The sequence below is a fragment of the Aotus nancymaae genome, unplaced genomic scaffold (assembly GCF_030222135.1).
Source record: "Aotus nancymaae isolate 86718 unplaced genomic scaffold, 86718_ANA_hifiasm-v0.15.2.pri h1tg000039l, whole genome shotgun sequence".
NCBI lineage: Eukaryota > Metazoa > Chordata > Mammalia > Primates > Aotidae > Aotus > Aotus nancymaae.
This window is the reverse complement of record NW_026988453.1, coordinates 6,898,949-6,912,792: the sequence shown is the minus strand read 5'-3', so window position 1 is coordinate 6,912,792 and position 13,844 is coordinate 6,898,949. Positions and strand designations below refer to the sequence as shown.

At 47.3% G+C, this 13,844-nt stretch overlaps 1 protein-coding gene across 7 annotated transcripts in view; it reads right to left on the bottom strand.

Annotated features, from left to right (window-relative positions):
• Positions 1 to 13,844, bottom strand: part of ATP2B4 (ATPase plasma membrane Ca2+ transporting 4) — a 116,948-nt gene that overhangs the window by 27,222 nt on the left and 75,882 nt on the right. For all 7 annotated transcript variants that reach the window (XM_064360258.1, XM_064360256.1, XM_064360252.1 and 4 more), the window contains exons 5-14: positions 13,325 to 13,450; positions 12,741 to 12,866; positions 11,585 to 11,620; positions 9,874 to 10,035; positions 6,192 to 6,406; positions 5,317 to 5,559; positions 3,895 to 4,136; positions 2,343 to 2,574; positions 1,312 to 1,491; positions 233 to 320 (exon numbers count right to left, since the gene is read on the bottom strand). In XM_064360258.1, the coding sequence (XP_064216328.1) occupies positions 233 to 320; positions 1,312 to 1,491; positions 2,343 to 2,574; positions 3,895 to 4,136; positions 5,317 to 5,559; positions 6,192 to 6,406; positions 9,874 to 10,035; positions 11,585 to 11,620; positions 12,741 to 12,866; positions 13,325 to 13,450 (1,650 nt within the window). The remainder of the gene's footprint in view (positions 1 to 232; positions 321 to 1,311; positions 1,492 to 2,342; positions 2,575 to 3,894; positions 4,137 to 5,316; positions 5,560 to 6,191; positions 6,407 to 9,873; positions 10,036 to 11,584; positions 11,621 to 12,740; positions 12,867 to 13,324; positions 13,451 to 13,844) is intronic.

The window sequence follows — 13,844 nt, the reverse complement described above, 5'->3', positions numbered from 1 at the left end:
CTCCAAAAATAAAAATGAAAAATAAAAAAATAAAAATGCAACAACTTTATTGTGCGTCATACTCACCAAGGGCTCAGATGTTTGCTAACTGTATGTTCTCTCCACTAGCCTGGGAGCTCTCCTAGGACCTCCCTATTCGGATAGGAGAGTGGCTTTGGCTGGTGGTTCTTACCTGTCCTCACCCTGGCCTACCTTCAGCTATGGCAGGCACCTATTTGGAAGCCAACCTCACCTTTCACCAGGGTGTGCTTGTCAGTGGGAGAAGATCGCGCCAGGACCCGAAGTTTAGGCCAGATCTTGTCCAGCTTTTCTTGCTCTACCTGCCAACACCAGACCACACCTGGATCAGTCAAACTCAGAAAAGCTATCCAGGAAAATCTTACTTCTCCAGCCACTGGTAGATCAGGTACGCCACAGTCCCACGTGGGAGTGCTACTCAGGCTTCAGCAGAGATGAAACAGCCAACCAGTCTCTAAGGGTAGATTCACGGATATGACCATTCAGGTCCTGCTTTTCCCTTCTCCTCCCAAGGCCCTTCCTGGGAGCCAATCCCCCCTTTCCCAGAGCCTTAAAGGGAGGTGGGCCAGGGTTGGCTCTTGGCTCGGATAGGTAAAGTGGTGCTTCTGAGGTCTTAGGTTTGATTTCTATGCAGCTCAGGAAAGCTTGGATCTGTGCCACCGCCAGGCCACATTCTCCTTTAGCCACTGTTAGCCAAAGGGCAGGGACACAGGAGGGCTGGGCTAGGGGGAAGTCAGCACAAAATCATTTCATGACTGAAAAAGCAGAAAGACATGAAAAGTTAGTGACACTATCTCAAAAGGTAGCTTGTGAATGAAGCTAATGAGAAGAAAGCCAACTCCCAATTTTTTTTTTTTTTTTACATGGAGTCTCACTATGTCACCAGGCTGGAGTGCAGAGGCGTGACCTTGGCTCACTGCAACCTCTGCCTCCCGGGTTCAAGCGATTCTCCTATCTCAGCCTCCTAAGTATCTGGGACTACAGGCATGTGCACCACACCAGCTAATTTCTGTATTTTTAGCAGAGACGGGGTTTCACCATGTTGGCCAGGATGGTCTCGATCCTCCCACCTCAGCCTCCCAAAGTGCTGGGCTTACAGGCATGAGATGCTGCACCCAGCTGGCAACTCCCAATTTTACCATATGAACAGCTTTGGTACAAGGAGATGTTTCACAATGAATAGCTTTCAGTTTAGAAACCACCCACTTTCCCTGACATGACCCAGATACCTTAGGCTAGAACCTGCCTTTTCCTTTCCAGGCGAGGTCCTGGTTCCCCCTACCCAGGACCCACCTCGCCTTTCTCATTGCGGATGAGCCGGTTGAATTCTTTGCCTTCTAAGCACAGGAAGTCATCCCCAGGTGTCAGAATGCCACACTTGGTGGCGATGGCCCGGGCTGTGTTGATGTTGTCACCTGTAACCATTCTGACAGTAATGCCAGCTTGTTTGCATTTGGCAATAGCATCTGGCACCTATGGAGAGTGAAGAAAGGGGAAGGGCACAGATGGGGGTGGAGACCCTGCTAATCTGTCCCTTTTCATCGGTCCCTTTGTGGCGGACAGGAGAGAGGCACCCTAGAAGTGGTGCCATGTGGCACAGGCTAGGTCTGGTCATTTTGATACTGCTCGGTGCCATCTCACTTCTGTCCTACCCACAGCAGTCATACTTGAATTTGCCCTATTTGTACCATGAGTCGAAGGGGAATTTGCTTTGGGAGCCAGGTGTAAAAACTTGCTCTTCGGCTTACAATGGAGACTACTCGGCAGTGCATGGATGGCATTTTGCGATGTGGCCACTGCTGTCTTTTCTAGCAGAAGCTTTTGCCACTCTCCACCCACCTGGCCAATGCTCCAACCTTATCAGCTCTTTGTAATTTCCCACATGCATAACACCCTCTCATGCCTCTGGGCCTTGACAATCAACAGTCCATCTGTCTGAACTTCTTAGAAGCAGAGACTTTTCAATCCACTAGTGTCTAGAATAGTTATCAGCACACAGCAGGTACTCAAAAAGAATGTGTTGATTGAAAGGAGGGAGCTAAAGACAAAGTTGGTGTCCTGGTTAAATCGGCCTCCTGACAACGCTTAACTACCAAATAATGAGCCTAATAAGCCCTTTGCTTCTCACCACTCAGACATCATTAACCCTAGGAATGCCAAAGTCTATCAAATTGTCACTCCGCAGCAGTCCTGTGAAGCAGGAAGCACAGAAATATCTATCCCTGTAAGTGAGAAGCAGTCAGGTTACTTGCCTGGTGTCACAACTAGAAAGAGAAGTAGTACCCCATTTCCTGAGACTCCTGAGTGGCTTCCCGCCTTCTCACCTCTGGGCGCACAGGGTCCTCAATGCCCACCACTGCGATACAGGTCAGTTCAGTGAGGATCTCATTCTCATTGTCCCAAGAGGGCTCTGTGTCATCGAAATCCCGGTAAGCTATGCAGATAGTCCGGAGTCCATCAGAGGCCATGGGCTCGATGACAGTGCGTACCATATCATCTCTGTCTTTATTCTTGAATGGCACTGCTTCCCCTTTCCGGTCCAGGATTCGATTACACCTGGGGAGGCGCACAGTAAGAACACGGTGTCTCTCTTCCCATTCAATACGTTTTTACAATCATTGACAGACATTTAGACAATTCTGTATTACTCCTAAAGACATTGCTCCAACCATGGCAAAACATTTCCTTCATCTATCACCCAGCTGAGTCCCTTTCCAAGGTGGGGTGGGCTGTGGATGGAGTAAGGTCTAGGTGGGTAGAGAGTGCGTTCTCTCGTGTCATCTGTTCTTACCCACATGTGAATGCAATGCTGAGTCATTTGTGAATCACCTGCTCTTTTCAACTTCTTGAAGGCAGAGAGACTTTTTCAATCCTGACTGTTTAGAATAGTGCTCACTGCATGGTGGTGTGGGGGGAGGTTTTCTATACAAGAATGTGCTGATTAAAAGAAGGTGGCTAAAACCAAGTTGGGGCACTGGTTAATTCAGCCCTACTGGCCCTATACCTAAGTAGGGTCAACTTTTGATGATCTATGGGTAATCTATTAATAGTTATAGATTTTTTGTTTGTTTGTTTGTTTGTTTTTTTGAGACAGCTCTGTCGCCCAGGCTGGAGTGCAGTGGCACGATCTCGGCTCACTGCAACCTCTCGGGTTCCAGTGATTCTCCTGCCTCAGCCTCCAGAGTAGCCAGGATTACAGGCACACGCCACTACACCCGACTGATTTTTGTATTTTTTTTTTAGTAGAGACGGGGTTTCACCATGTTGGCTAGGCTGATCTCGAACTCCTAACCACCCGCCTCAGCCTCCCAAAGTGCTGGGATTACAGGTGTGAGCCACCGCACCCAGCCAAATAGTCACTTTGAAAGTTATGTAAATTCCCTGTAATCAGAAATGGGAATGGGAAGGAAAAGAGAACACAGAACGAATGTTTCTAGTACTCATGTGTAAGGCTTTTACATACATTGAATCATTTACAGTGAGGTGGGTAGTACTGTTGGGAGCTGAGTACTACTATCTCTGTTTTCAGATTAGGAAATGGAAACTTAGGATCGTCCAGGTCTGAATCCTGGTTGTGCCACTAGCAGCTGTATCACCTTGAGCGAGATACTTAACTTCCTTATATCTCTGTTTTCTCAATCTGTAAAACAGGGATAATCATAGTACCCACCTTAATGAGTTGTGAGGATTAAATACAACGAGCCACCGTAAGCACTTAAAAAGCATGTGTGGCCTGAGTAGACACTGGGATATTAGTTATTATGTCACCTCCTGGCTGGAAGGTCCCTCATTTGCATGGGTTCAGTGTGGGGCGTGCACCCATGCCTTCCTCAGGAGAGGATCTTGAAGGGAAGCAGAGCGGGCAGGGGTGCTCACTTGCGCAAGATGATCTCGGAGGCGCCCTTGCTGTACATACGGAAGCCACCGCTGGGGTTCCTGATGACGGTACTCATTGACTTGCGCACTGAGTTGAAGGTGTACACCTTGTAGAGCTTCTCCTCAGGCACTTCGTTACGCACGGCCTGGTAATCCTGCTTCAGATCTGTGACAAAGCCCAGCAGAGCACACTCGGTCTTGTTGCCCACCTGCCGAGGCAGGCCTCCCTCCTTCTCTGGAGGCTGGGAGAAGAAATATACAAGCACTATTCAGTAAGATGCCTTGACAAGGCAGAGAACTTAGGGAGGAAGGAACTCATTTACAAAGCCTGCACATGTATACCTGGAGCATATGGGGGAAATAACATTTGTTTTTTGTTTTTTTCTTTTTTGGAGACAGAGTCTCACTCTATCGCCCAGGCTGGAGTGCAGTGGCACGATCTTGGCTCACTGCAACCTCCACCTTTGGGGTTCAAGTGATTCTCCTGCCTCAGCCTCCTAAGTAGCTGGGACTACAGGTACCTGCTACCATGCCCAGGTAATTTTTGTATTTTTTAGTAGAGACGGAGTTTTACCATGTTGGCTAGGCTGGTCTCAAACTCCTGACCTCAGGTGATCTGCCCACCTCAACTCCTAAAGTGCTGGGATTACAGGTGTGAGCCACAACACCTGGCATCTTTTTTCTTTTTCTTTTCTTTCTTTTTTTTTTTTTTTTGACATAGCACAGTGGCATGATCTCAGCTCACTGCAGCCCTGACCTCCTAGGGTCAAGCGATCTTCCCACCTCAGCTTCCCAAGTAGTTGGGACTACAGGTGCGCAACCATGCCTGGCTAATTCTGTTTATTTTTTGTAGAGATGAGGTCTCACTATATTGCTCTTGAACTCCTGGGCTCAAGTGATCCTCCTACTTCGGCTTCCCAAAGTGTTGGGATTACAGACATAAGCCACTATACCCAGCCTGTTTTTTTCAAGAGCGAGCAGAGAGTGGTCAGTGGTAACTGTGATCCTTGTGCCATCCATGACTTAGGGATTTTGTGGTTGGCTCCAGCGGTGGTGCTGGTGTCTTACCCTGCATGGGCCTTATTCTAATACTCTGTGCTTGTTTCTGGAAGGTGAGTAATTTACTTCTGTTAAGTCCAATTCTACGATGAGCATGAGGTCCCTCCTTAGAGACAAAGTTTTTATATGCTAATGAGGAGGGTATTTTCTGGCCACAGATTCTCACAGGCCCTTACCCCCAACCCTCCATTGACTCCCAGGGATTCTTCCCTAGTCTCACCCAAACACATTCACTCCAGAGTGAGAAACAGGATTTGGGACCACAATTTAGGCAGTGTAAAGAATAAGGGGGTTCATTTCAGAGAAAATTGATGTTCTCTTCCAACCACCCATTTTAAGTGTCTAGGCAAAGGCAATGCTTACCAGAATCTTGGAGGTATAAGCGCTGTTGATAGAAATGCCATTGACAATAAGGTCCAGGACTTTGGGCAGGAAGACATCAGGGCTTGGGATCTGACGGTAATGGATGCCCCCAATATAAGCTTGCACCACAGTCATGCGGTTCATGGTCAAAGTGCCTGTCTTATCAGAGCAGATGGCGGTGGCGTTGCCCATAGTCTCACAAGCATCCAAGTGCCGTACCAGGTTATTGTCTTTCATCATTTTCTACAAAGCAGAAGAGAAGAGACTTGAGAAGGGGACTAACTGGATTCTCCTAAATCCAAAGGCCATTTCCTAGCCAACATCTCTCCACATTTCATCTTCCAGTCCCACACAAAAATCCAAGATACCGGCCAGGTATGGTGATTCATGCCTGTAATCTCAGCACTTTGGGAGGCTGAGGTGGGCAGATCACCTGAGGTCAGGAGCTCAAGACCAGCCTGGCCAATGTGGTTAAAACCCTGTCTACAAAAGGTAGCTGGGCATGGTGGTACATGCCTGTAATTCCATCAACTTGGGAGGCTGAGGCACGAGAATCACCTGAACCCGGGAGGCTGAGGTTGCACCGTTGCACTCCAGCCTGGGTGACAGACTGAGACTCTGTCTCAAAAAAAAAAAAAAAAAAAAAAAATCCAAGATACTATTTTTATCATTCTCTTAAGGTTCTACTGGGTCGTTTCAACATTGATGCATCTGAGGGAGATGATCCTTCCATAATACCAGAGACTTCTGCTCTTGTGAGGCACCAGCCAACGTTTATAGACGATACAATGGCTTATCTTTTTGCTAAAGGTTACATGGTACGCTTCCCTCCCATCTCTACCCTAAAGAAAGAGATAGGATTGTTCCAGTCTCACCTTCACAGAGTAGGCCAGTGAGATGGTGACAGCCAGAGGCAGCCCCTCTGGCACAGCCACCACCAGTACAGTGACGCCGATGATGAAGAACTTGACAAAGTACTGGATGTAGATGGGAGTACATTCAGGGAGCCATGGTCTGCGATTTATCACAAAGTTGTCAATCACAAAGTATAGAATCAGGATGAAAACCGTGAGAGCAGACATGATCAGACCTGTCCAGAGAAACAAGTCACATGAACCCAGGTCTGAGGGCGTTCCTGGGTCCCTGGCCAGAGACGGATTGGCATCAGTTGTTGCCTTTGCTGCCAACTGTTAAAACCACCATCTCCAGAAGACTTACTAAAATTCCTGGCCCATTCTCTGTTGCTTGTGCATTACAGCATAGGGAACAGACACTGGTTTCATACTTCAAAGATACAGGTTCTATTCTCAGCACTGCACTAATTTGACTTGTGGCTTTGGACAAGTCATTGACCCTTTCTGAGCCTGTTTCCTAGACCAAATTCCTCATTAATAAATCAGAGGGTTGACTTGTTTCCTGAAACAGCATTCTGCGATCCTACTCTACACCCACCCTCTCCTACAATTCATAATGTCATGACTGCACTTATCCACTTCCTAGTAGTTTATCAATTTTGACTTCTCCCCTACCAACCTCTGAGTGTCGGCCAGTTCACATCTTGTTTACAGCCATGTCTCTGTGGTGCTAGTGCATTACCTGCATGACTAACTCTTAGGACAGTGCTTCCCAACCTTTCTCTTTTCATGGCACACATAGAAGATGCCAGTAATAGTAAATATTTTTTTTTTTTTTTTGAGACAGAGTCTTGTTTTGTCACCAGGTGCCAAGCTGGAGCGCAGTGGCGCCATCTCGGCTCACTGCAACCTCCGCCTTCTGGGTTCAAGCAATTCTCCTGCCTCAGCCTCCCAAGTAGCTGGGACTACAAGTGCATGCCACCATGCCCAGCTAATTTTTGTATTTTTTAGTAGAGATGGGGTTTCACCGTGTTGGCCAGTATGGTCTCGATCTCTTGACCTCGTGTTCCCCCCGCCTCGGCCTCCCAAAGTGCTGGGATTACAGGCGTGAGCCACTGCACTCAGCCAATAGTAAATATTTATAGGGGCACCTACTGTGGGCCAGGCAAGCACTTCACAACGACCCTGTGAAATAGGTTACTATGATCACCGCTTTTTTAAACATGAGGAAATGAAAGGACTGAAGGGTCTTTGGTATGGCCCATTGGTAGGGTGACCAAACCATCCTGAGACTGAACAGTTTACAGGGATGTGGGATTTTGCTCAAATTGAGAAAATTCCAAGCAAACTGGGATGGTTCATTACCCTACATATTACAGTACATGGAAAAAATCTGCTCAAGGTCAAAATCTATTGGCCTAGGGGTTCTGATTGCCATGGGTGCTTCCTGGCTGCTTTGAGGGCTGATGGAATAAATATCTGGGAACAACTGTCCCTAACTATGGCATAATATTTGGGAAAAGCTCTGCTTTAAATCATTGTCTGGTTTTGGTGTTTGCTTTTCCCAAGGGCCTGATGAGTTGGGGGCCTCCAAGCAAACTAGAGATGATAATATAAATGAAAGCAAATTCTTCTGTACGTTGCTTGATTAGGGCCAGGACTCAGGTGGAGAAGCAAGACACTGAGGGTGTAAAATTTAAGAAGGAACTCACTCTCCAGGTGGTGGAAGGCATCTGACTTGCCTTACCCTATTCCTGGACTGGCCTAATATATAAAATAAAGCAACAAAGGAGACTAGAGGTGAGTCATTGGGTAGCTTGTACTCTGAGAACAAGGCAGGGGCCAGGGGCAGTGGCCAGAGGCAGTGGCTCATGCCTATAATCTCAGCACTTTGGGAGGCTGAGGCAGACATATCACTTGAGGCCAGGGGCAGATCACTTGAGGGTAGCAGTTTGAGACTAGCCTGCTCAATATGGCGAAACCCTGTCTTTACTAAAAATTAGCCAGGCATGGTGGTGCACGCCTGTAATCCCAGCTACTCAAGAGGCTGAGGCATGAGAATCACTTGAACCCCAGAGACAGATGTTGCAGTGAGCTGAGATAGCATCACTATACTCCAGCCTGGGAGACAGAGTGAGACTTTGTCAAAAAAAAAAAAAAAAGGAACAAGGCAGAGATTGGGAGAATAGTGCAAAGGTCAGGTGAGGCCTATTTAATGTTTCAAACCTGTGTGCCACACCTAATAACTTAATTCTGCAACTGCAATTTATCTCATCCATGTGTAGTTTACATGCAAGAGATTTCACAGTAGTTAAAATTAGCTGGGTACTAGAACAGACGTGAAGAGGTTAGGCCAACTCAGTCCAATAGATCTTTCTGTGATGCTTAAGAAGCTCTCTATTTGTGCTGTCCGATATGACGGCCACTAGCACGTGTGGCTCGTGACCAACTACAATGGGCCCCAGGAACTGGATTTGTAACTTTATTTACTTTTAATTGATTTAAATTGCAGCAGCCACACGTGGCGAGTGGCCGCTATGGCGGGCAGCATAAATCCCTGCTGTCCGATGTGTGCAAACTGGATCAGTGGTGTTGGCATCCTATGGGGGCTTGTTAGGAATGCAGAATCTGAGGCTCCACACCAGACCCCCGGAACTGAATCTATACTTTAACAAGAACCCCAGGTAAGTTGTGTACAGCTGTATAAAGTGCAGAGATGTGCTGATTATGATTGTGCTAAACAGAAAGGTGGAGTCAGAATAAACAGTGGTAAAAGACTATTCTTTGGCCAGGCGCGGTGGCTCATGCCTGTAATCCTAGCACTTTGCGAGGTTGAGGTGGGCAGATCACTTGAGGCCAGGAGTTTGAGACCAGCCTGGCCAACATGGCGAAAACCCATCTCTACTAAAAATAAAAAAATTAGATTGGCATGGTGGTGTTCACCTGTACTCCCCAATACTTGGGTGACTGAGGCAGGAGAATTGCTTGAACCAGGAGGCAGATGCTGCAGTGAGCTGAGATGGTGTCACTGCACTCCAGTCTGGGCAACAGAGGGAGACTCCATCTCAAAAAAAAAAAAGACTATTCCTTGAGGGATATGTCCACTGAAGTAGCAACCTTTCTATTTCTTCTCCCCACTCCCCATTCTCTCTCGCCATTGAAAGAAGGTGGTGAGGGAAGAAAATATAGAGGCCAGTGATGGAGAAGCCACTTCATATGCAGAGTGCATTTAGTGACCTCTCCTCTGGAGAGAGCCTCTCTAACCACAGCCGTCCTTCTTCCTCCAGCCCTTATTTGGTATTTATTGCTCTGTGCTTGGCCAGGTCCTACTACTATGTCAGGAAATTGCCTCTAGCAAGCTGCAGCCTTCTCTATCTTTAAGGAATTTACAATCCAAAACAAGAGACAGGTAAGCAGTTTTTGAAGTGCTCCTTCTTGCTAATGTAAATCTCCCCTGCTGTAATATATGCTCTTTCCTTCTCATTCATTTGGATTAAGAGATCTCAGGACCATTAACCCTTACACACAGGAAAACATTTCTCTCTGAAAAAGCCTAGGGAGCAAGCAAACAGTGGCCATCCTGAAGATTTAGCTTCTTTCTGCCAGTCTTGGTTGGTGCAGAAAGAAGGGGATAAAAGTGGTGAGGATCCAGGATAACATGGATAAACCACAAGGAGGCTCTACCCTACTCACCCCTACTCACCTGCTTTCCCAATCTGAACAGCCAGGCGAGTCAGCTTGCCCTGGAGCACTGACTTCTCCTTTTTAGGTACTTTGACTGCCTTCTTTTCCTTTTCCTCATTGTCGGTTCCCTCCTGGCTGTTGAGTGGCTGGATTTCCAGGGCCACTCCGTCCTGGGTCTTTGCTGCAGTATACACACAAATAGGACAGGTGAGCAGGAAAGATGGTAGCACTGAGTGGCAGGCAGTTGGAAACAAAAAACCCTCCTGTCTCCTTTCCGGAATATACCTTGGACGCTGACATCAGTTCCGACCACTCCTAACCCATGCTAGACATGGAACTTGCCTTCAATGCTTTATCAGGGCCTTTGGAATAATATTCTAATGACTTTAGATGAAACGGGGTGCTTTTAGGGTATGGATTTCTTCTTCAGTGGCAGCTTCCTGGCACTACCTCAGAGCCCCAAGCCAGGTTTATTCTAGCAAGGGGATTAATCATGTCTCTAAGCGCTATTATAACAACCATCCTTCCTGGAACTCAGTGCTTAAAATGGTGGATCTTTACTGCAGAAAGGGGCTGAAGGAGAGGGTTGGCAGATGTTTCTAGAGCCCAAGATTGCTCTGTTAAATGGTTTATCTCTCTCTCTCTCTCGACTGTCAGGGACGAAACACATACCCCCAGACCCAGAGTATTTTCCAGCTCCTTTTAGCAGTTGAAGGATAGGAAAAGGAAATTCCTTTTCTTCCCTGCCTGACAAAGGTAGAGAGATACAGGGTGAGACCTGGGATTAAGTCTTTTGGGGGAGAGGGAAGAAGCTGGTGTGAGGGACCTCCTGGAATAAGAGAAAGCAGGGATAAAGAGACACATATAAATCCATTTTGCTTTTAAAAGAAGAGCTAAAGACCTAAAATTAAAGAATTATTTCTGTTTAGCCCTGGTTTTCCAATGTGATGACTTTATTTCTAAAGACTGCTATGATGTGGGTTACAAAGTAAAAACAAGTCTCTAGCAGCATCTCAAGACAGCAGTTCTTGCTGGCTCCCAGCACCACTCCACCTTCACCCCTGCAGGGCTCAGCCCCTTGCATAGGATGCCCTTCCTGAGCATAGTCCCTGCTGTCAGACTCACAAACAAGAAGACAGAGATGGGATGTGAACACAGCCACCAAAAGAGAAACACACATCAGATCAGGAGGAAGAAAACAGACTGTGGCGAGAACAGAGAAGGAGGTGGGGAGAGAGGTACAGAGAAAGGACTCTCTCCAAGCACCTCTGAGAAGACCAGCGGAGAAGGAATCCAGACCAGAAGAGGACACCGATGAAGAAGCTAGCAAGAGGAGGGTGCAGGGACTGCCCACCCTACCTCCCTCCACCATGAGGACACTGAAGTCTTCCAACCCAGAAACTGATGACTGTTGGTGTTTAAATCAGGCTGAGGGCAATGAAGCAGAGCTCAGCTCCCTGTGAAGAGCAGATTAATCCTACGCACTCTCCAAGAGAAACCGTGACATGAGGTTCTGTGAGCCAACAGCAGAGGGTGCTGTTGTCTCATCTTAGATTGGGATCAGGACCTTGAGACCACCCCAAAATATCTCTGCACCTTCCTCAGGGTGAGGCATCTGAGCAGCAGATAACAGATTTATGGAGAGGAAAAGGGAGAAGGCAGATGGCCTGGAAAGGTCTGGTTTGAGCATGGGCAGGTAGAGATGATAAATGAGTGGTTGGAGAGGTTACCTTTGTTGCGATTTTCAGGGACTCCTTGTTTTTTACCTGTTTGAACAAGAAAGAGAAAAGTGGGGTCGAAACCCAAAGTGACTATTAAGAGATCCAATTTGTTGGTCCTGCTCAGAGCCCAGAAGGGCGACAGCAAAGGTGTTGGGTTGCAGGTAAGGGACATAAATGTAAAGGAAGCTCACATCTCTGCTTTCATTCATTCTTGCTAGAGGCTCTCATGAATCCTCGTGATATCCACCAAAACGCTCATGTAGGTGAGTGCATACTCACACCTGAGCTGCTTTCTCTTGCTCCTGGCCTGAGTCACATTGCTTGGGAAAATGGGGTGGGGATTAGGAAGTGAGAGGTTTGAACTGTTTCTGCCTGATAGCAAAGACTCTGAAATGTGTCTCTGTGTTACTTCCACAGCACCAGGCAAGCTTCCTCCTTATTCATCTGCAGGTAGCTGCAGAAATGAATTGTTTAGTTCCTGACAGAATGTGTTTTGTTTCCTTTTCATAAACTGCCCTCCACTAAACAGCTCAAGATGATCCTCCAGCCAAGTAGTAGAAACCTTCTCTCCCCTAAGGGAAGAAGGAATGGTTAGGGAAACGTGTAGACTTGGTTTTAGTATCTTTTCCTCTTTCTGCCTCTGTTATTCTTTCCTTCAGGAACAACTGAGTGGCAAAGACTGAGCTAACTGTTCCTGACTCTTCTAGCTGTGTCTGTCTTCCACTGAGAGCCCACAGTTTCAGCAGAAATCTATGTTATTCTTCTGGCCAGTTTTCTCTTAGCCTTGATGGTTCATTTCGCCCCCCATCTTTGAGGAAGAAAGTTGGTGAAGGAGGAGGGGTATACGGAAGGCATTTGGGGCTACAGCACCTAGCCAGTTCATTCAGGGTAGCTTTGTAACTCATCCTTTTACAAGCTACCGTTAGACACAAAAATCAAGGCCCAAATTCAGCCTGACTTGGGAGCGTAGAGCCGGGATCTGGTTTTCATCAGAGCTCCCTGGAGCCAAGGATCTACATCGTTATCTCGGCAAGCAGTCTGGATATCTGCGTCTTCATCGCAGCAGACTCTTTCAACTAGGCTTTCTATCCAGATCTGCTCCCTTGCTTCCTTGTTTGTCCATGGGGATGAGAGGAAAAAGAATCTCATTCCAGATGCCCCTTACCTTTCTTCTTCTTCTCCCCTTCATCATCCTCATTGACCCCCAAGAGAGTAAGGATGATTCCAGTCTGAGAGTTGACACCCACAGCAGTCACCACCATCCGGCCAGAACCTTCCATGACATGGGTCCCTACATGGGAAAGGAGAAGATGGGAAGGAGTGGGTTTTTAAATACCTAGACATGAGTTGGTATGAAACACAGACTTAGAAGAAAAAAATAGTCCTCCCTACCCCATGGATAATGATGTGCTTAGCACCGTAGGAAAAGGTCAAGAGCTGGGCACATTTGAAACAGACCATGCAAATTGTGAGTAAGGAGGAAACTCTATCTAACTGCTTTAGGGTAGGCTCTCACTCCCACCCTTGCAACCAGCAGAGCCCCTCCAAGGCCCTTATAACACTTGTTTCCTGGAAAACTTCATTTAGGCTGACTGATATCCTTGTATTCCACCCACCAAAATGCTGTTGCCCCAGCTGAACCCCAGGGAAGGAAATGGGACATAGCCAGAAGAGAGAACGGGGTCTGGATCCTGTGGCCTGGCTGTTTGCAGGGAGGTAAATGCGAACTTTGGTAGCTGAGGCCTATACCTGAGAGCAACATGGGGTCTTTCTCCAGGGACTTCTTGACATGGTCGGATTCCCCTGTCAGAGAGCTCTCGTCAATCTTCAGATCATTCCCTTGGATCAGGACCCCATCTGCAGGCAGCAGATCACCTAGAGCACAAAGAGGACGCGGGGACAGTGAAGGAGGTACTAAGAGGAGAGGGACCTGGCTGAGGACAGGGACCTCCAGCTCCTTCAACCCCATCTCAGGGCTGCTCCCATGGGCCCTACCTAGAGAGCAATGGCCAAGAGCACATGGAGGGTCTTTATAAGACTTCAGCTCTGTACAGCCTGGGAGAAGACTGCTTTCCAGGCATTATACCTTCAAACTATTATTCATCCCCAACACCTTTCCATGGCCTGAATATCATACACTTTAACCTTAAGACACACAGGGTACAAGCCTGACAATCTTGTGGGAGAGTTTCAGCTAATCCTTTCCGAAATTCCTTCTCCCAACCTCCTTAAACTCTAACTTAGAAGTGAATACAATTTGGGATCTTAT